Below are 21,074 nucleotides of genomic sequence, written 5' to 3' on the forward strand. Positions count from 1 at the left end.
GTAGTATTGTTGTTTGTTGTTTTATAAGATGCCGACGTTGAAGAAATGAAGATCGACTGTAGTTGTATTTTGTTTGTTGTTTTACAGGATGCCGACATTGAAAAAATGAAGATGGACTGTAGTTATATTTTGTTTGTTGTTTTACAGGATGGCGACGTTGAAGAAATAAAGATCGACTGTAGTATTATTTTGTTTGTTGTTTTACAGGATGCCGATGTTGAAGAAATAAAGATCGACTGTAGTTGTATTTTGTTTGTTGTTTTACAGGATGCCGACGTTGAAGAAATAAAGATCGACTGTAGTTGTATTTTGTTTGTTGTTTTACAGGATGCCGACGTTGAAGAAATAAAGATCGACTGTAGTTGTATTTTGTTTGTTGTTTTACAGGATGCCGATGTTGAAGAAATAAAGATCAACTGTAGTTGTATTTTGTTTGTTGTTTTACAGGATGCCGACGTTGAAGAAATAAAAGTCCAGGTGTGTGTCTATGCGTTTGATCTGCTCTACTTCAACGGAGAATCTCTCGTGAAGAAACCGTTCCGCGAGCGACGCCAGCTCCTCAGAGATAACTTCAGGGAGGTGGAGGGAGAATTCGTGTTTGCCAAGTCTATGATAGCATCCAACACAGAGAAGATTGAAGAGTTTTTAGATGAATCTATTAAAGGTGAGATGATTTCAGATCTGCAAAACATTTGTGCAAAACATATGATGTACCGTTATAGCAGTGACTGGCATCTCAGCATAGCAAGATATACAGAGAAGTTAGTAGCAAGTTTTCTATCACTCTCCACACCAAGAGTTGAAATAACTATGTCAGACACCAAATAACTGTAATCTTAAAATGTGCTGAGGTGTGACTAAACATTCCTTTCCTTGATCGGGATATAGCTCAGTCAGTTGAGTGCTCATTTGAGGTGTTTGCATTGCAGGATCAAACCAACTCGGTAGATACATTAAGCTGATTGGGTTTTTTCTTGTAACAACTAGTACACTACAACTGAACAAAGGCTGTGGTATGTGTTTTCGTGTCTGTGGGAAAGTGCATATAAAAGATCCCTTGCTGCATTAAAAAAAATGTAGTAGGTTTCCTCTGATGACTACGAGTTAGGATTAGCAAATGTTTGACATCCAGTAGCCGATGATTAATTAATCGATGTGCTCCAGTGGTGTCGTTAAACAAAACAAACATTCTGTTTTTCCTTTCCTTTCCTAGTACACCTTTACTGCTGGATTATGGGTTTTAAGTGATTGTTTTTGTATTTTTCCAGGAAACTGTGAAGGTCTGATGGTTAAGACCCTTGACGTAGATGCAACATATGAAATTGCCAAGAGATCTCGAAACTGGCTCAAGGTATTAGTTTTGGTTTTAATTAATCACATTTTTTAAATTAAAAAAATTATATGTAGTAATTTGGGTGTTTATCTCTCAACTTACTAGACTGACAAATGACACTATCCACCAAATTCAAAATAGTCTCTATCTGTTTTGAAGTGAAATAAATCCATAATTTTTATCTAAAAATTTCTGTTTCCTCCGTCCAGTAATTTCTTATAATTTGATTTGAACTAGTATCAGTGTAACAGGAAATATGTACGTGAAACAAATGTTAACTGGTAACAAATGTTTGTTCCTAGGCTAGTTAAAGGCACTTTATGTTATATCTAAAATTAGCATAATTCCTAAATTTCTCTGATTTACTCTAAGGGTTAGGCTGTTATAAATAAATCCTAGATTTTCTTCCCTGCTCTCCTACGTTTGTTTATTTGCCACAAAAATGTTTTTTTGCTTGATCAGGTATTTCCAATATCCTGAAATTTCAACTATCACCTACCTCCATTTAAAAAAAAGTCTAGCATTAGTAAATTTATATTTCCTCCAGAGGTGGTAGTATTTTATATTGATGCTGTGTATGTTCATTGAAGAGACTGCATATAACAGCTTTTATTGAGTAGTATCTACTTTAAATTTGTTGTGATGGGCTATGATATACATTAAAAAATCTTAACCATAGTTATTTTGTGTTTCTGTGTAAAATCAAACATTGTTTTATAACTGTCTATGGGCTGGTGTATTTAAAAGCTCCTTTGCTGCTAATGAAAAAGAGTATCCCAATGAGTGGTGCAGCAGGTTTCCTCTCTAATTATTTCTGTGGTCCTCAACCATATGTCCAATGCCATATAACCATAATTACAATGCATGGAGTTGGTTAAATAAAAATGTCTTCATTTTTTTCTCACTGCCTCCTTTCCCTTTCCTCCTTTGAATTTTATCTCATTTCTCCCTGATCTAACAACTCCCTATCTTTCAACTTTTTTCAATGTCCACTTCCACTTCCCAGGCCTTATCTCTTGTAGTCATCCGTTAAATAAAACATTTCTTTCTTTCTTTCCTTGTTAGGGTTTTTGCCAGAAAGAAATGTTTGGGTTTTGTAGCTATGGAATTGAATGCAACCAAAATCAACAGTGTGTGTGTGTATGAGGGCCTCCCCCAGAAAGAAAATGAGTTAAGTTTAGGGTTAGGGTTAAGAAAATCATACAGTAATGATTAATTAATTATTAAAGGTGAACACTTTACAAGCAGGGTTTCTGCCAGACTGTAAAGTGGGTATGGCGCCATAACCAAATTTTTTTGCAGATTTTATTTTTTAAAGTTAACTTTTTGACATAATCTAATACGTTGTGTTTTGTAACAGCTCAAGAAAGACTACTTGGAGGGTGTGGGTGACACCCTCGACATCGTTCCTATCGGCGGTTACCTCGGCACCGGGAAACGAACCGGTGGCTATGGCGGCTTCCTGCTCGCGTGTTACGATGAAGACAATGAGGAGTTCCAGTCCATCTGCAAGGTAAAATTACACAGATGCCAACTGCTACAGTTTCATTGTAGCATTGTTACGGTCCGACGAAAAATGCTACGGAAAAAATAAAACTATCAAAGATAGATTTTGTCTTGTGCAAGAGAAATATTAAAACCTACAACTCATATTTGCATTGCTATTATGACATTACCTTGCATGTGTAACATTAATAGAATCAGTCACCGTTGTGAGGTGTAGATAAGGCAATTCCAACCCGAGGGACAAAAATATTTTTATTCTTTTCTTGCCCAATTAATTACAGATACAAAATATTAATTTTGTAAGCTAAGGTTTGTTTATTCTAGAACAATTCATAAACATTTCAGCTACAAACTCGTATAATCATACGCAAAAATATATAGTCCACATTATGCAACAACATAAATGTAACAGATTAATCATAACTATAAAATAAAAAACTATTAATTTGTTTTAAATATTTTTAAAACAATGACCCAATGTGAAATGGCAATTTGGTGGAATATTTAATTCAACAGAATTCTGGCTAATTCAGTCCAGTGGGCAAGAATAATGCATACAATTGAGAATAAGTCACATATTGGTATTGAGGCATTATATTTCATGGGTAATGCATACAAGTTAAACTGAGAAAAAACAAACTGTTGCTAGCTGTCTTGTATGACTGCAGTACAAATGCTACTGACAAATCAGGCATCGAAATAAGTCGAGAACGGTCGTTCAGGTTACCGGGAGGTTACCACATGTAAGAAAACTTTCAACAACGGTACTTTCGTTTCCGAATGTAAACCAGGCAATGCATTCTGGACTTCCGCGTTTTATTTTCTGGTAAGGAATTGCATTGATGTGCAATTGCAAGCAGTAATAGTCATTCTGCATTTAAGCCATGTCCACTAGATGAATTTACTTCTGCGTTTTGTTTTCTCGTATAAAATTTCACCGATGTTCGTATGCACTTGTGCAATTGCAAAGCTATTTCGGCAATCCGCGTTTAAGTAGCGCCCACTAGATAAATTTACTTCCAGATTTCGTTAGTCGTACCGATAACAGGAATTCAATTCTAACTTTCATGTAGTTGTGGTAACCTATAGGTTACCAGGCTATATTTTGTGGTAACCTGTAAATGGGTTACCAGATACAATGCTTATTTTGATGCCTGCAAATTACTTGATAACTGTTGATGGGTGCATTGACAGGTTGGCAGCTCTGTGTGCTTGTTGTGGCTCGTCTTTACAAAGTCAAAAGACAAGCTATAGGTATTACTTTGTCTTTGTCTTTAAAGCTTAACATTAAAGCTTTACATTTAGATTCATTTCTCACAAACTATAAATCCTAGGTCAGTGAAACTTGGTTTGTAGTTGCACCTATGGATGCTCATCACAGTGCACCGAAAACATTTATGGTAGCCGAGAGATTTAATTCTGTGAAAGTCTTGTAACAATTAATTTTTTTATTTTTAAAGGGACATTCCTGATTTTGCATCTATTATAAAATGTATTAATCAAACATGAAAACTATATACAAAGACATGATCTTATTTCAGATTGGCACGGGTTTTACCGATGAAAACCTCGAGGTTCACACGAAGTTCTTCAAGGCTCACGTGATTGACGCGCCCAAGTCATACTACCGGTTCGACAGCGGTCTAGAGCCTGACCACTGGTTCGACGCCGTCCAGGTGTGGGAGGTCAAGGCTGCTGACCTGTCCATATCACCCACACACAAGGCAGCAAGCGGACTGGTCAGTTCCGTTTCTGTATCACAAATATTCTAATGAGATGTACATGTATTTGATTTAATAGGGAATAGTAAACAAATTACCATTTTTTTAAAAAGCTGTTTTTTGTTGAGAATAATAAACAAATTACCAGTTGTTTTCTTTAATAGACAATAGTAAACAAATTACCAGTTGTTTTCTTTAATAGAGAATAATAAACAAATTACCAGTTGTTTTCTTTAATAGAGAATAGTAAACAAATTACCAGTTGTTTTCTTTTTAAAAGAGAACTAATTACAATATTTGTAATAGAAAATAAATTACAATTTTTTTAAAGGGTTTCTTTTTAGAGAATAAACAAATTAACAGTTATTTTCTGTAGTTAACAAATTAACAGTTATTTTCTTTAATAGAGAATGGTAAACAAAATTACATTATTTTTAATAGAGAATAATAAAACAAATTACCAGTTGTTTTCTTTAATAGAGAATCGTAATGAATTACCAGTTGTTTTTAATAAAGAATCAAACAAATTATAAGAGATTTCTTTTAATAGAGAATAATAAAGAAATGACCAATTATTTCCTTTAAATTAATAGAGAATAATCAAATTACCACTTATTTTCAAGTTGTCCTGAATGAAAAATAATTTTTTACCATGTAACAAATGACAAGTGAAAGTTTTATACATATTTCCTGGGCATTGGGCCACTATATTCTAGAATCCTGGCAAATATAGATGTGGATCCTGATGATTTTTATTTGTGGATTGCTCAGGGGAAATATGTTTTGTATCAGAACATCTAGGTTTAGATCCTTATGAACTGTATTTGTAGGTTGACCCAGAAAAGGGCATCTCACTCAGGTTTCCACGGTTTCTGCGTATCCGTGATGACAAGAAACCCGAAGAAGCAACCTCAGCGTCTCAGGTAATAAGAATATTAATATTGGCCTACCAGGGCTTCCAACTGCACCAAAGTTAAGGCATTAAATGTTGTGCCCAAAATGTGTATGACCAAATTGAGTATAGACATGCTGATCTAAAAATATTTAAGCTCAAAACTATTGATGTCAAGTTTTAATTAGATTAAAATAACTTGTAGTGCATTTCTGGATACCCACAACTCTTCAGCAGCTAATAATAACATTACTGCTCTGAAAAGACTTTACAGCACTAGGAACAGGCAACAAAATCCCAAATTAGTGAAGGCATTCATAGAGAAATCTTATTTTATGTGGAATATATTTGGTGTGTATGTTTCTCTTTAGCCAACACTTTAGTATAAATGTTCACCCATTGATAGTCCACACACCCTGTCTCAAGAACTGAAATAGTCTCTCATTGCAGGGTAATAATTATAGTTGCCCACCATTTAGTCAAAGCTTCGTTTATTTTAATTTTAAACAAGTAATTTGAAAAAACCCAACCACATTTTGAAGTGATAAAATGCAGTAACTGATTTGTTTTTGTTCCAGGTGGCGGATATGTATAGAAATCAGCTACAGATCTCTAATCAGCAAAAAACAAACAGAACGGACATTGAGGAAGACTTCTACTGAAGCAGAGACTATAATCATTTAACATAATAAAATTCAGTGTGTTAAAGATAATTTCTGCAAACCACTGCTCAAACATGTATGTCAGGTAGGTATTAATATATTGCATCTACAAAATCTAAACAACGTATCGGAGTATGGTAATAATGAAATGAAAATATTGACAAAATCATGGAAGACCGAGATATTAGTGAGCAGAATAAAAACTAGATTTTCTCCCATCTGGTTCACCAGCTTTGTGTGAAATTTGCTTGTATCTTGAGGATTTTCACTGTGTTTGAGAACTAATCGGACTTTTAACTTTACACTCTAAAGTTATCTTAGATTTTGTTTTCTCCATGTACCCAATAGACGATGTATTTTTCATGCTAGGTTGTTGTTATACATTCATTCATTCATTTCTATAGACATTACCTGTCCTCAAACAAGTGCACCTCCCCCCCACGCAAGTGGTCTGGTCCGAACATCCCAACAGCCAATGGGATGGCCTAAATTCTTCTACTGTATACTGCTCTCTAGTTCCGGTCACATGACTGTAACTTCCTTCTTTTTCTCTTCGCGAAAGGGTCTGGACGTCTTTTGTTTGGCTCTGTTTTGGAGTCAACTTTTTTTATAAGACCTTTGGTTTTGTATTCGTGTTGGGTGAAATGTTTTTCACCTTATATTTCGTTAGCTTCGTATAGCTTCGTATGTTCTTCGCGTATTCGCTTGACTTTCAAGCGTTATTACATGAAATGTTGTTATATTGCCGGTTGTCGTGTCGGACGCCATTTGCAAAATGGCGTCTGTATTGACTGGCTTGGTGTTAGGTGGAATGTTTTTTTTTTCCACCTTATTCGTTACCTTTCGTATGTTTCGCGTATTTCGCTTGACTTGCCAAGTGTTAATTACATGAAATGTTATTATATTGCCGGTTGTCGTGTCGGACGCCATTTGCAAAATGGCGTCTTTGTTGACCGACTTTGTGTTTGTGTCATGGTTTCTTTTCTTTCTCTTTCACAGATTGAAAACTTTTTATCATGTCAGATGTTAATGTTCAGCGTCAGGTACGAGCGTGCCTACGCTGTAAGAAGTTCACTGCAGGCGGCGACCCTCATGAATTATGTCCGGGTTGCCGTGTTCCTTGTAGCCTCTCTTCGAGATGCGACCTGTGTTCGGGCCTGTCTACTGTCGAGTTCGCGGCTTACTTGAAGGTGCTGTCGGCGAGAGCCAAGAAAGTGGAATCTTCGCCGTCAATTGCGGACTCCATAGCAGATGTATTACGTTCGATGCTACCTACTATGCTGAAAGAGACTATGGCGTCAATGGCGGCCTTACCACAACCGGCGGGTTTGGGACCAGGTCCGGTTCAAGTCCCCTCTTCGGGGGGTGCGGCTCCAGGATGCAAGACTTCAGATGACAGGCCTGCAGTTACTACGCAGCCCTCGGACAAGCCGACTCAATCAGTTAGGCGTTCCACGGCCTCCAAGGATCACCGATCTTCAAAGTCATCTTCGGCGCAGCGGAGCCGGGAACGGAGCCGGGCTCGTAGCCGTTCCCCACGACCTGCACGTCTCCCTACGGGTTCCGTGGATCGGCAGCGCAGACCTTCTATTGACGCTTCAGAGGGTTCTCGACGGGACCGTCCACGGTCCGGTTCACCAGTGAATTCTGTTTCGGCGGATCGATTAGCCTGTGCTCGAGTGCTTCGAGACTTTGGAGATGCAGCGCCTACAGCGGTTTCCGTCATTGATGAGACTGAATCTTCTGATCATATGAATATGAGGGATTGCTTGGCGGCAGTCTATGATATGTTGCCGTCCTTGCCACATCCACCAACGCCGTCCAAGAAGGGACCGACACCGATGATAGCGACTGATGTCCCTCCGGAAGATGTGGTGATCCGTTCCTTGGCTGCCGGTACACTCGTATCCGAGGTGGCGACGGATTTAGACCGCACTTTTAAAGACACAGCGTCTTTCGTCGCCTTCCCGACTTGGGGTCACCGTATGTATCCGGTATTTGACATGACCTTTACAGATGTAGCTCCGTCCTTGGATGAAGACGTTCACCGTCTTGGGAAGTCGTCAACCGTGGATTTGACAGACAAACAAGTACAAGCCATGGATACTGCCCAGAGACGTTGCTTGTTTGTATTATCTTATTTGGACGTTTTCCTTGCGGCGATGGCCACCCAGGCAAAAGATGCACGGTGCTACGCGCTATTTCAGCAATCAGCGCAGATGCTAGCTTTCCTGACGTCTTCGGTGACTTCGATGTCCTCGATGTTAATGCAATATCGTCGCCAGGCTTATTTAAAGAGATCCACTTTGGATTTTCAGCATAAGAAGGAGCTGTTAGCTCAACCGTGGTCAGCAACTAAGCTTTTTGCAGGCAAAATTTCTGAGGTGGTGAAGGCCAATGATAAGGACCAACAGTCGACAGCAACTGTCAAAGCGTTGCAACTTATTTCAACATTGGAATCTACAAAGCGGAAGTCTACATTCACACCACAACCACCATCTAAACGCTGGAGAGGTTCCTTTCGAGGTCAACCTTCTCGAAGGTTTCCGGTCAGACGACCATCCGGTCCGCCAGCTCGGACCCAGGGGAAGCCTGGTCGACGTTGACGCCAGCCAACAGATCGTGGACTGCTCAGATTGCTTCAACCTACGCCTGCCCCTGATTTTGAACCAGAACAACGATTCGGTTTTGACGCTTCCGGTGTGTACCACACCGGTCGAAAGATCCATGGTCGGAAGTCGACTTCGCCGTTATTGGCGAAACTGGCAGACACTTTGCCAAGATCCGTTTGTCACGTCGATCTTGAAGACAGGGTATCGTCTGCAATTGTCTGCCATCCCTCCATTGACCACTTCACCTCGAGAACCGCGGCATTCCGTTGCGCAAATCAAGGTTCTACAGGAGTCCGTCAACAAGCTGGTGGAGAAGGGAGCCGTTCGCAGCATTTCGGAAGTACAATTAACACCGGATTTTACTCGGACATCTTTCTCGTACCAAAGAAAGATTCTCCAGAGCTGCGAATGATTCACAACTTGGCGGTCTTCAACGACCGCTATCTGTCTCCTCCTCCGACCTTCAAGATGTTAACGTTGCGAGATATCATAGCCGTGATCAGACCGGGGGATTGGCTTGCCTCGCTAGATCTCAAGGACGCCTACCTGCACGTTCCGATGCATGCCGATTTCCATCACTACCTACGGTTTGTGCTACAGGGTCGGCATTACGAATGGAAAGTCCTGCCCTTTGGGATATCCATAGCGCCATGGCTGTTCACCAGAATCACGACTCCGATGTCACGCTTCCTGCATCGCAGAGGTATATCCTTTTACCCATACCTCGACGATTGCCTGATGAGGTGTCACAGCAAGACAGGGCTGACTGCACATGTTGCCTTCATCATGGACTTTCTCAAGCAGCTGGGTTGGATTATCAACATCGAGAAATCTCGACTGGCTCCCACACATTCTCTACAGTTCATAGGCGCTTGGCTTCGACCCGACCTGGGCCTCGTTCAAGTTCCCTTAGACCGTTGGGAGAAGATCCAGACCATGATTGTCATAGCCCTCACCGCTCCAATGACCTTCCGCGGTTGGCAGAGTCTCCTGGGTCTCCTCACTTCTGCCCAGGATTTGACACTCAGAGGTCGTCTCCAGTTGCGGCGCTTGCAGATGTTTCTCAACCCGTTTGTTCGTTTCAACAATCCGGACTTGATCATCTCACTTCCAGACGATCTACGCTCCAGCCTGCAGTGGTGGCAGCTCCGATCGAACGTCTTAGAAGGTGTCTCTATGCGGGCCTTCATAGCCACTCATCACCTATTCGTCGACGCGTCACTGGAAGGTTGGGGAGCCCATCTAAGCAACCAGACTACTTCAGGGCTGTGGTCTCCCGTCGAACTTGGACTCCACATCAACCTGTTAGAGTTGTTGGCAGTCTACTACGCTATCCTTCATTGGCGACAGATGTTGACGGAAGCCTCTCTCATGGTGGCCACAGACAGTACGACCGCGGCGGCTTACATCAATCGTCAGGGCGGAACTCACTCCAGCAGTCTGCTGCAGTTGACTTATCGTCTCTACAAGCTGGTCGACGAAATTCCGTTGCAACTTCGGGCTCGTCATATTCCAGGGGTTTGCAATGTACTAGCCGACACTTTGTCCCGGCCGTCGTCTCCACAGCCGACGGAGTGGATGCTCCATCCGGAAGCGTTTCGATGGGTGTGCGACAGACTTTGGACACCAAACATCGATCTTTTCGCCACACGATTCAACCATCAGCTGAGGGTTTACGTGTCTCCGGTGCCGGATCCCGAAGCTCTGGATCTCGACGCATTGGCCATCAGCTGGGAACAGATGGACGCGTACGCTTTTCCTCCACCAATCCTCCTTCCAAGGGTGCTTCAGAGGTTTCAGCTGTACCATTGTCGCCTGTTGCTCATTGCTCCGATGTGGCCATCCAGGATGTGGTATCCAGATCTAATACGTCTTGCCGATCCACATCCTTTACCGCTGCCAGACTGGGATCATCTGTTGCTGCATCCCACGTCAAGACTGTACCATCCACGTCCGCAGTTGTTCCAACTGCACGCGTGGACTTTATCTCCAAGAGTTTGAGGAAGAAAGGTTTTTCTTCACAGTCTACGGCGGCCATTTGAAAGCGCATAGATCATCTACTACTGCGGCTTACAACGTCAGATGGCTTTGCTTTCACCGATGGTGTGTTTAGAAAAAAGATCAAACCTCAGACGATACAGATACCTCGTCTTGCTGATTTTTTGCTATATCTGCGGACCACTTTACGATTGAAGGGGTCTACCATCGCTGGGTACGTTTCGGTCATCGCTACTGTTCGTGATGTAACTACTGGAACGAAGTTATCGGGTATTCCTGAGATCCATAAAATGATCAAAGGTTTTCGCCTTGAAGATCAAGTACACCGGTTTCGGCCACCAAGATGGGACCTGAATTTGGTGTTACGAGCGTTATCGACTGCACCTTATGAGCCGATCGAGTCCTCTTCCCTGCAAGATTTGACACGGAAGACGGTGTTTTTACTCGGTTTCGCCACAGCTGCTCGTGTCTCAGAACTTCATGCTCTTGATGTCGATTTGGTACGTTTTCACCGAGATCGGCGTGCAGTCAACTTGGGGTTACTCATGAACTTTATTGCAAAGAATCAGTTACCAGACCAAGCGCCTCGCTCGTATGTTGTGCAGGCCCTCTCCTCTATCGTTGGTCCGGCGGACGTTGAGGACTTGGCGTTGTGCCCTGTTAGAGCCTTGCACCAGTACATCGAGAGGACCAGATCTTTTCGACAACATCGTAAAAGACTTTTCCTTTCCTGTAACCAGAGTCGGTTGAGGGATATTACCAAGAACACGGTGGCCACCTGGATCCGGTCTTCTATCCTGACCGCGTATCAGAAGGAGGGTTTACCTGCTCCGTCTGCTTCCAATCCGCATGAACTTCGTGCCTTGGCTGCCACGATGTCCCTGCATTGCAACACATCCATTCAGCACATCATCACTGGCTGTTTCTGGGCGACGGACTCCATCTTTGCCAACTATTATCTGAGGGATATCTCCACAGAAGACGTTGAGGGGTTCCATCATCTGGGTCCGGTTGTTGCTGCACAGACTCTGTTGAATACAAGCCATCCTCGTCGCCGTTGATGTCTGTCTGATTCTGGGCTGCATACCGAGATGTCCACCGAATCGACAGGTGAGGATTGCTTAGACTTTTGTTCTTTTGCACAGTTCACGCACTGGTGCCGGAACTTTTGTCTCGATAACCTTAACCCTTCACTGCATGTGGTTATTGGCTGTCGTTATTGAACTAACAGATCTTTGGTGTACTAGACAGAAAACATTCGGGGGTCTTGTTTTGTTCAATGTTCTGACGGATGCACCTCATTAGGTTGTCGCTTGTTATTGAAAAACTATAACACTTCAATACGTGAGGGTTACCTAACACCTGCATCCCTGGTGGCTACGTCTTCCCACCCTGTCAGAACCAGCATAAGATGTGGCTTCCGCCTCCTGGTTCATGTGTTCTAGGAGCCGTACCGCCACTGCTGACGGATGCCACCATTCTGGTTGTTGTTACTAACATCACCTGCATTGGTCTGTGACGGGCATCCCTAGGAGGAGGGTTTACCAAGGTTGGCCTTATTCTTCCACTAGTCAGCCTCTTTCCGGTTGGGGAGTTATCACAAGCATCTACGGATCTCGGCACCCACCACCATCTGTTGAATGCTGCACTTGTTTGAGGACAGGTAATGTCTATAGAAATGGAGAAAACTTGAGTGTTTTCTCTTTTATAGATACATTACCTGTCCTCAAGATTCATCCCGCCCGGGCCTCCCCGCTTCCTGTTCTCCGTGCGATGCGCTCATGGAAAAAGAAGGAAGTTACAGTCATGTGACCGGAACTAGAGAGCAGTATACAGTAGAAGAATTTAGGCCATCCCATTGGCTGTTGGGATGTTCGGACCAGACCACTTGCGTGGGGGGGAGGTGCACTTGTTTGAGGACAGGTAATGTATCTATAAAAGAGAAAACACTCAAGTTTTCTCCATTTTTTTCTCCATGTAATATACTCATATAACATTGCAGTTTGTCACATTTATAGAGTTTCTAGAGTATCTGCTCATTCAGGAATTGGCTTTGAACTTGCCTTACATATAAATAAATTGGAGAAAAAAAATTGCTGTGTTTGAATGTTTAGTCCATACATTGGCATAGCCATGATTTTATTGGACACTGTGGAGTTCTGTTATGGAGCCAATATAAAAGGCAGTGGAGAAAAAAAAATAGGGGTGGGGGGGCAGTAGGAAATGGTGCACAGTGGAAAATTAACCTGAATTTATCTTTCAATATGGACTTTGGAAAGTGTAGGTTTTGAAATATATTTTTAAAACCAACTCGTTCACCATTTTCCTTTTGAAATAAAAAACGCCAAAAGTTAGATGCCTAATAGCTATTGATTGAATAAATCAATAATGTGTTAGCATGTTGTTTTCGTTTTGCCAACACAAAAAAATTTACAACATGTATTCTGAAGACAGAAAGTTGAATGAATGTAAAACATAAAGTCGGTTAACAGGAAACAAAAAAAAACCTTGCTAGTATGTACTCTTAAAGTTTTATTATTCCTAAATTTCAGCTGCATAAGTGCATCAAGTAGGACAAAAGTAATTGATGGAAATCTAAAAATGCAATAACATTTCAAATTCCATGATGTGCCATTCTTCAATTTCTATTGTTCACCCCTTACCTGTTTAGTTGTACAAATATTAAAAATAGAAACTTGTTATGTTCAAGGGTGGGAATTCACCTCGGATCAGCAGTTTTCCTCTCATGGAACATCGCGTTTCCTCGCATTTTAATCATCCTTTCCTCCAAAATGTGTCTTATGGCACAGATTTTAACCTAGGATTTCAAGAATTTCCTCTAGATTTTAATAAATTTTTGTACAGTTCACCAATTCCCACCCCTGTATGATACATCATGTCTGTAGATACTATCCATTGATGGTGAAAATAAATGAGTTTGTTAAAGGGATGGACCCTAGTTTCAACCCGTGAAAATTAACACTAAGTTTAGTTAATCTACAAACCTGTAACACATTTGGATAAAGTTACAAGTGAGTGAAACATGAGTCTGTGACTTTGAAATGGTGAAATACTCTATAAAAATAAACTAAAACTCGACTCCATAACTGATACTTCTCAGACGCACATGCATTTTTTAAAATATGACAAATGCATTTTCTGATATTAAAAACACCCAAAAACACTTCGAATGTACGGACATTGATAATCTAAACCATAAAATCTAAGTAAAGTGTGATTTCAGTTATCAAAAACAGCTATAATAGTAAAACTATGCCTTAGTATATAAAAACTAGAGTGTGTCCCTTAAAAGCTCTGGTTGAGTTTTGTGTTAGAAAAACATGTTAAATTACTGGTATGGGGAGAGGTTACTGGACTTTTATGTCTTGTTCTTTTGCTCAACATTGCCTGATGGGGGATCATTGTTAGAAATAGGTGGGTTTTGGGGTATTTTTTACATATCGTTAAATGATTTAAAATGAAAAAAAAGAATGATCTACAGTTTAGATGATTGAATTGATGTCAATGTGCTGGAGTTTGAATTTGTTTTGAGAGGTGTATGTAAAGAAGACAAACAATGAACAGGTATTAAAGGTAAAATTAGCAAAATGGATCCATGTTGGTGAACACAACAATAGGTGCATGGTCCCAGTAATTAAAATCCTTAAGTTGACATCATTCTAACAGACAGTGTAATTTAAAGTTGATTGGTTGGTGCTAACCGATTATCAATAATAAAATTTCCAACTGATGCAATGTATACATGTACGTAATCTTAGCCTTGCACTGTTTTGTTAGTGGTATCGCTTGGCCTGCTGTTAATAGTGCCGACTGATGTTTTGCAAGAAAAACACTTTGATTATTTGTCTAGAAAAACAATAAAAGTACAAAAAAGAAACCACATTGTTTGTAAATATAAAGGCAAAAAATAAATAAAAATTGTGTACTGTTTGTTATCAGTATTTATACATTGAATATACTCAAGTATATTTACCTCAAATGTGTCATTTTCTTGTTTTCTTGTTTATTTTAGGAAGTAAAATGTATTTTTGTACATTTCACATAAGACTAGAATAATAAATTTAGTATTTCCCCATATTTGTTTTTATTTGTTAAGTAGCCAGATGTAAGTCACTAATATTGCACTTACCAGATGGGAGGACTGGCATATTTCCCCATCTTAATATGAGGTGTGTGATGGCTTCTGGATTATACTTATAGGCGTATGTGAGGACTGGCATATTTCCCCATCTTAATATGAGGTGTGTGATGGTTTCTGGATTATACTTATAAGCGTATGTGAGGACTGGCATATTTCCCCATCTTAATATGAGGTGTGTGATGGCTTCTGAATTATACTTATACGCGTACAGGCGCCCATTTTCGTAGTGGAGCAGGTTGGTTTTTGCACAAATTTAAACAACAATGCCAGAATCTGGATAACAACGTTTTTTTCATATTAGCATTAATGCCAAACAGCTATATAGGGTTGCAAACTAATCACTACACATTTTTACATGAATTACAACTAATCTTGCGGATAGAATGATGAAATTATTACACGCTGAAAAGATTTGAGGTTAGCCATTTTGCCATAATATCTTATTGTTTTTTTCTGTAATAATGTATCGATTTTGCCCGAATTTAAGGATTGGCTCCATCACTAAGGGTGCACCCCACCCCATGTCTCGTATGCTTATGATTATATTCCATTATGAGAGGCGATGGCTTGCGTGATATATTCCCAGCTTTAGGTGTGTGATGACTGGTGGATTATATTCCATCATAAGAGCCGATGGTTTGCATGGTAGATCCCCCATCTTATTGTATTTTATGACTTGTGAATTATACACCATCATAAGGGTTGAAAGCTTGTATGATATATCCCTATCTTAAGGTGTTTTATGGCTGTTTAATTATACGCCATCATGAGTGGTGAAGGCGTGTGTAATATATCCTCATCTTAAGATGTTTGATGACTTGTGAATTATACGCCATCATGAGTGGTGAAGGCGTGTGTAATATATCCCCATCTGAAGATGTTTGATGACTTGTGAATTATACACCATCATGAGGTGTGAAGTTTTGTGTAATATATCCCCATCTGAAGATGTTTGATGACTTGTGAATTATACACCATCATGAGGGGTGAAGTTTTGTGTAATATATCCCCATCTGAAGATGTTTGATGACTTGTGAATTATACGCCATCATGAGGGGTGAAGTGTATGATGTATCCCCATCTGAAGATGTTTGATGACTTGTGAATTATACACCATCATGAGGGGTGAAGGCGTGTGTAATATATCCCCATCTTAAGATGTTTGATGACTTGTGAATTATACACCATCATGAGGGGTGAAGGCGTGTGTTATATATCCCCATCTTAAGATGTTTGATGACTTGTGAATTATACACCATCATGAGGGGTGAAGGCGTGCATGATATATCACCCCATCTGAAGATGTTTGATGACTTGTGAATTATACAACATCATAAGGGGGGAAGATGTGTGTTATATATCCCCATCTTAAGATGTTTGATGACTTGTGAATTATACAACATCATAAGGGGTGAAGGCATGTGTTATATATCCCCATCTGAAGATGTTTGATGTCGTGAATCCTCAGGTGTGTGATATAGACCTCGCCGTTTAAAGAAAGCTGTTACTAGCTCCCTATCACTCCCCTGATACTAGTTCAAGGAGTACGTTTTAGGTTGTTAAAGGCGCAGACCCTAATTTCAACCGTAAAAATGGACACTACGTTTAGTTAAGTTACAAACCTGTAACACGTTTGGAAAACGTTACAAGGGAGTGAAAGCGGAGTCTGAAGTTGAAATACCGTTAAAAATAGACTAAAACTCTACTCCATAACTGTTACTTCTTAGTTGGGGAGCAGTTGATCACTTTAGTGAACGTCAATGGATATGGCTTGTGGATTAATCAATCAATAAAATATTTACATGCTCCTATACCACGAAGGTTTCGAGCATGTCTATCCCAGGTTCGGCCACCGGATGCCAGTAGTCCAACCTGGGACAGAACAATTACTGGGGCAATTTTGATATTTAACCAAACAGGGAAAAAGGACTTTACAATAAATAATTTTGTGCGTTATTTTCCCAAACAATATTTAATATACAGCAAACAACTAACAATTTGTAACGCAAATTTAGATCGGGCAGTCCTAAATATAAATATATTTTAAAATAATTTTTTAAATATATTAATTAGCCCTCAAAATAGAGGTGGCAGGTGACTAAGAGGTTAGGCTTCAGCCACAAAAAGGTTTTTTTTAATAGGAAAATATGTTTTACTTAGGGGCACCCATCGTATTGGGGACTTCGGTGTGGCCGAAACCGGGGAAGGCTCCGGGGGGGGGGGGGGAGGGGCAGTCCCCCGGACAAACCTAACACCCCTTACGGCCAAAACCGCCTACGCCTACCGCCCTAACCATCTTCCGGTGGAGTATCCCCCACCCACCCAGCACCCCCCCCCGGCCAACCCAACCGTCGTGCCCTCCAGTCTCGGTGCCCCCATCCTTAGGGGCACCCATCGTATTGGGGACTTCGGTGTGGCCGAAACCGGGGAAGGTTCCGGGGGGGGGGGGGGGGGCAGTCCCCCGGACAAACCTAACAACTCTTACGACCAAAACCGCCTACGCCTACCGCCCTAACCATCTTCCGGTGGAGTATCCCCCACCCACCCAGCACCCCCGCCGGCCAACCCAACCGTCGTGCCCTCCAGTCTCGGTGCCCCCATCAAAAATTAGGCCCAAGGGCCAACGATTCTACCAGAGAAGGAAAAAACAAAAAATAATAATAATAATAATAATAAAAAAAACAAAAATAATAATAATAATAATAAATAAAAATAAATTTAAAAAAAAAAGTATTTAAATAGGGAAAATTAAGCGTCTGGTGAGTCTGGCAATATAAAAACGTATCCTGGCGATTCCAAGTCCAGGGGCGCCTCTCCATAATCCTGGAGAAACAGAACGTTATGCCATTCATCAGACGCTGGCACCACTTTAATTTAGAAACCTAGCGCATACAAGTATGGTGTGGATTAAACTCCATTATTAGGGGTTGACGGATTGCAGGATATATATCCTTATGCTGTATGATGTGTTGTAAAATATATTTCCGTGACGTATGATGGATTGCAGGATATATAACGGTGAGGTGTGTGATGTAACAGGAGGAATTTAGCCACTCGAACAGTCTTATAAAATTTCTTATTGACAGAAAAGTACATACGACAACCAACACTGACAAAAAAAGTAAGAAACACTACAAGCTAATTTCTGGGGCTCTGCAAACGCACGTTTCTGTTATTGTGCTCTGAATACACCAGGTTGTGGATTTTAGCACACACCGTTTGTCCAGTGCATGTAAAAGACCCCCTACTGCTAAACAGGAGTAACCTATGTGGCTGTAGTAGGTTTTGACTTCTAACATCTGATGGAGTGTCATTTAAACTTTTTTTTAAATATATATATATATATATATATATATATATATTTTTTTTTTTTTTTTTTTTAATTTTACAGCTGTTGTAAATTGTTAAATAAGACTGAGTCCATGGTGTCTCGCTAAATGAAACCATTGCATGTTTTGTTTTGGTTTTTTTGTTTGTTTTTGTTTGTTTGCTTTTGTTTTGTTTTTTTAAATAGTTTATTGCCCCAGAAATATGTTATGATAGTGTCAGGGTTGGGGCCCTGATTTCACTACCTTACAAAGTACATAGCAAACAATATACTAATATATAAGAAAGGAGCAGTAACAAAAGTGGAAATAAAAAGAAGATTGAAAAGAGAAAACTGCTGCAGTGTTTCTGGTTCATGTGAACAAAAGTTACATATACTAGAATCAATCAGTTTTATTTTATGTAAAAAGGTATTTGTTGGTATAATTCTATGTAAAATCTGGTATTGAAACCACAACAGCGTTGGGTCTTTTAAAGAGCAAAATGGTAAACTATAATATTTCGCCCATAATGAAGAGGTAAAATCACACCCTTCCGCTGAATATTTCATTTGTGATGTAGGAACTATAGATGATTTATTTAGTAGTTTGTAAAAGATTTTACTTCCCAATTGGTCTTTTAGAAAGAATTTAATTTTCGATGGAAATATTGGATTTTTGCCAAAATTGAATGTTTGGTTATTTGTATTTATTTTATGACGCATAAAAGATTTGATAGCCGTTAATAACGAGGTATATTCTAAAAAAACTGACCTTATGTTATATTTTGCTTTGAAGGTATCAAAGTTCATGTATCGTCCTTCGTCATGTAATAAATCTTGTATAAATAAAATACCTTTTTCAATGTAGTGTTTATAAAATATAGTTGTTTTGTATATTAATATGTTATTATTATACCAAATATTAGAACTTAACAAATCATCCTTATTAAAGCCGCGTTTTTGTTGAAGTATTAGCCAGCTATTGCATGTTGTGGTTGGGTGGATAATGGAAGGAATGTTTTATTTAAAGATGCGCACAGTCTCAGTGGACAAGTACCTAAAGGATTTGTTATAAATATATTTTGGGGTAGGATATTGCCATTTATCATAGAGTACGAGACCAAGGGCAACTGCGCCTCTAGTGTTGGAGCAAAACCTCAAATTACGGCAAAAATAATAAAGATATTCGGGCTAAATGGGCTAACCTGAGACCTTTTACCTTGTATTTCCATCATTCTATCCACATTATTAGTTGTAATCCATGTAAAAATGCGTAGTGATTCGTTTGAAATCCGATTCGGGCATTTACGTTTATTGGGCAAAAGCCAGCCTGCCCTCCCCCTTACAAAAATGGCAGCTCGGACGCCTGTGCCATTTATTTGTTTTTTGTTTGTTTGGGGTTTTTTTAGGTGTCCTTTTTAAACATTTCACCCCTCCCTGAATACTGTAGGTGTCCCCTCCCTGAAAAATTACACCCACCACTGATTCACTTACATGATGCATTACGTTTCTTTATTATTAGGTATCCGCCTTGCAACGGGATACCAATTGTAATACTTAGAATTATTACAGCTACTATTATTACTATAATTACTTGCAAAAACCTATAGGACACATTGTGTTCCTTTATTATTACCATCACTATTCGTATTAAATACATATCGGCCTTCAGAACGACCATGTTGAATACATTCACCTTCATGATGCATTACGTCTCTTCGACACATCCATCACTGAAGTTTAAGTTGTTGTTTTTTAACGTTACCACTAGATCACATTGATTTATTAATCATCGACTATTGCATGTCGAACATTTGGTAATTTTGACATATAGTCTTACAGAGGAAACCCGTTTCATTTTCCCATTGGTAGCAAGGAATCTTTTTATATGCACCATCCCACATACATGATAACAAATACCACGGCCTTTGGTATACCAGTCGTGGTGCACTGGCTCGAACGAGAAATAGTCTAATGGGCCCACCGACGGCGATCGATCCTAGACCGACCGCGCATCAAGCGGGCGCTTTACCAGTGGGCTACGTCCCGCCCCCAACCATCACTAATGTTAAAATGTACATGTACAGCACGCCATGTTAAAGGCGCAGACCCTGGTTTTAACCTGTAAAACATGGACACTAAGTTTAGTTAATCTACAAACCTGTAACTCAGTTGGATAAAGTTACAATAGAGAGAAAGAAGAGTCTGTGACGTTAAAACGGGAAACATTATATGCACCATCCCACATGAATACAGGATAGCACATACCACGGCCTTTGATATACCAGTCGTGGTACAACACCACAAATCATTTACAAATCACACTACCACGTGCCACCATGTTAAATGTATGTACCTACACCACAATTATTCATTCGTCAGTACCGTCAATATTAAATCGTTAAATACCGTAAATGTACAGCCAATATATTTACAAATCATACGATATACCACACGAAAATGCTAAATATATATACCTACGCCACACATTATGTCCCTTCGTCAATACCATCACTATTAAATCATATTAAAAACATGTACAACACGACATATCATATTCATCTTTCATTACCATATTTGTAATCATGCTAAATACATGTATATGTACCTGCACGACTAATAACGTTCATTCGCCATTACCATCATTAATAATGCTACATGCGACGTAGGCCTAATCGTGTAAGGCAAAGTAAATGTCAAACGTTACGCAACAAGAGTACATAATATGTTGGAACATTATGTTATTTTTGTGTTGCTAATCGCTGAAAACAGATAGACGTATGATCAGTAATTAGCATGTCCTTATTGCCGGGGCTGGAGTATGGGAGGATATTTTCGACCCATGCTATCATTTATCTCCAATAGCAAATTCCTTAATTAT

At 39.9% G+C, this 21,074-nt stretch overlaps 2 protein-coding genes across 2 annotated transcripts in view; both read left to right on the plus strand.

Annotated features, from left to right (window-relative positions):
* The window catches only part of LOC121378472 (DNA ligase 1-like), a 74,347-nt gene extending 67,841 nt beyond the window's left edge, over positions 1–6,506 (plus strand). Inside the window, exons 20-25 of the mRNA XM_041506659.1 lie at positions 448–664; positions 1,269–1,351; positions 2,694–2,846; positions 4,381–4,578; positions 5,391–5,483; positions 6,031–6,506. Coding sequence (XP_041362593.1) covers positions 448–664; positions 1,269–1,351; positions 2,694–2,846; positions 4,381–4,578; positions 5,391–5,483; positions 6,031–6,114 — 828 coding nt within the window. The 3' untranslated portion in view covers positions 6,115–6,506. The remainder of the gene's footprint in view (positions 1–447; positions 665–1,268; positions 1,352–2,693; positions 2,847–4,380; positions 4,579–5,390; positions 5,484–6,030) is intronic.
* Positions 6,507–9,134: 2,628 nt separating this feature from the next.
* The window catches only part of LOC121379807, a 41,632-nt gene continuing 29,692 nt past the window's right edge, over positions 9,135–21,074 (plus strand). Inside the window, exon 1 of the mRNA XM_041508458.1 lies at positions 9,135–10,174. Coding sequence (XP_041364392.1) covers positions 9,135–10,174 — 1,040 coding nt within the window. The remainder of the gene's footprint in view (positions 10,175–21,074) is intronic.

Source organism: Gigantopelta aegis, chromosome 8, assembly GCF_016097555.1.
Source record: "Gigantopelta aegis isolate Gae_Host chromosome 8, Gae_host_genome, whole genome shotgun sequence".
NCBI classification, from domain to species: Eukaryota; Metazoa; Mollusca; class Gastropoda; order Neomphalida; family Peltospiridae; genus Gigantopelta; species Gigantopelta aegis.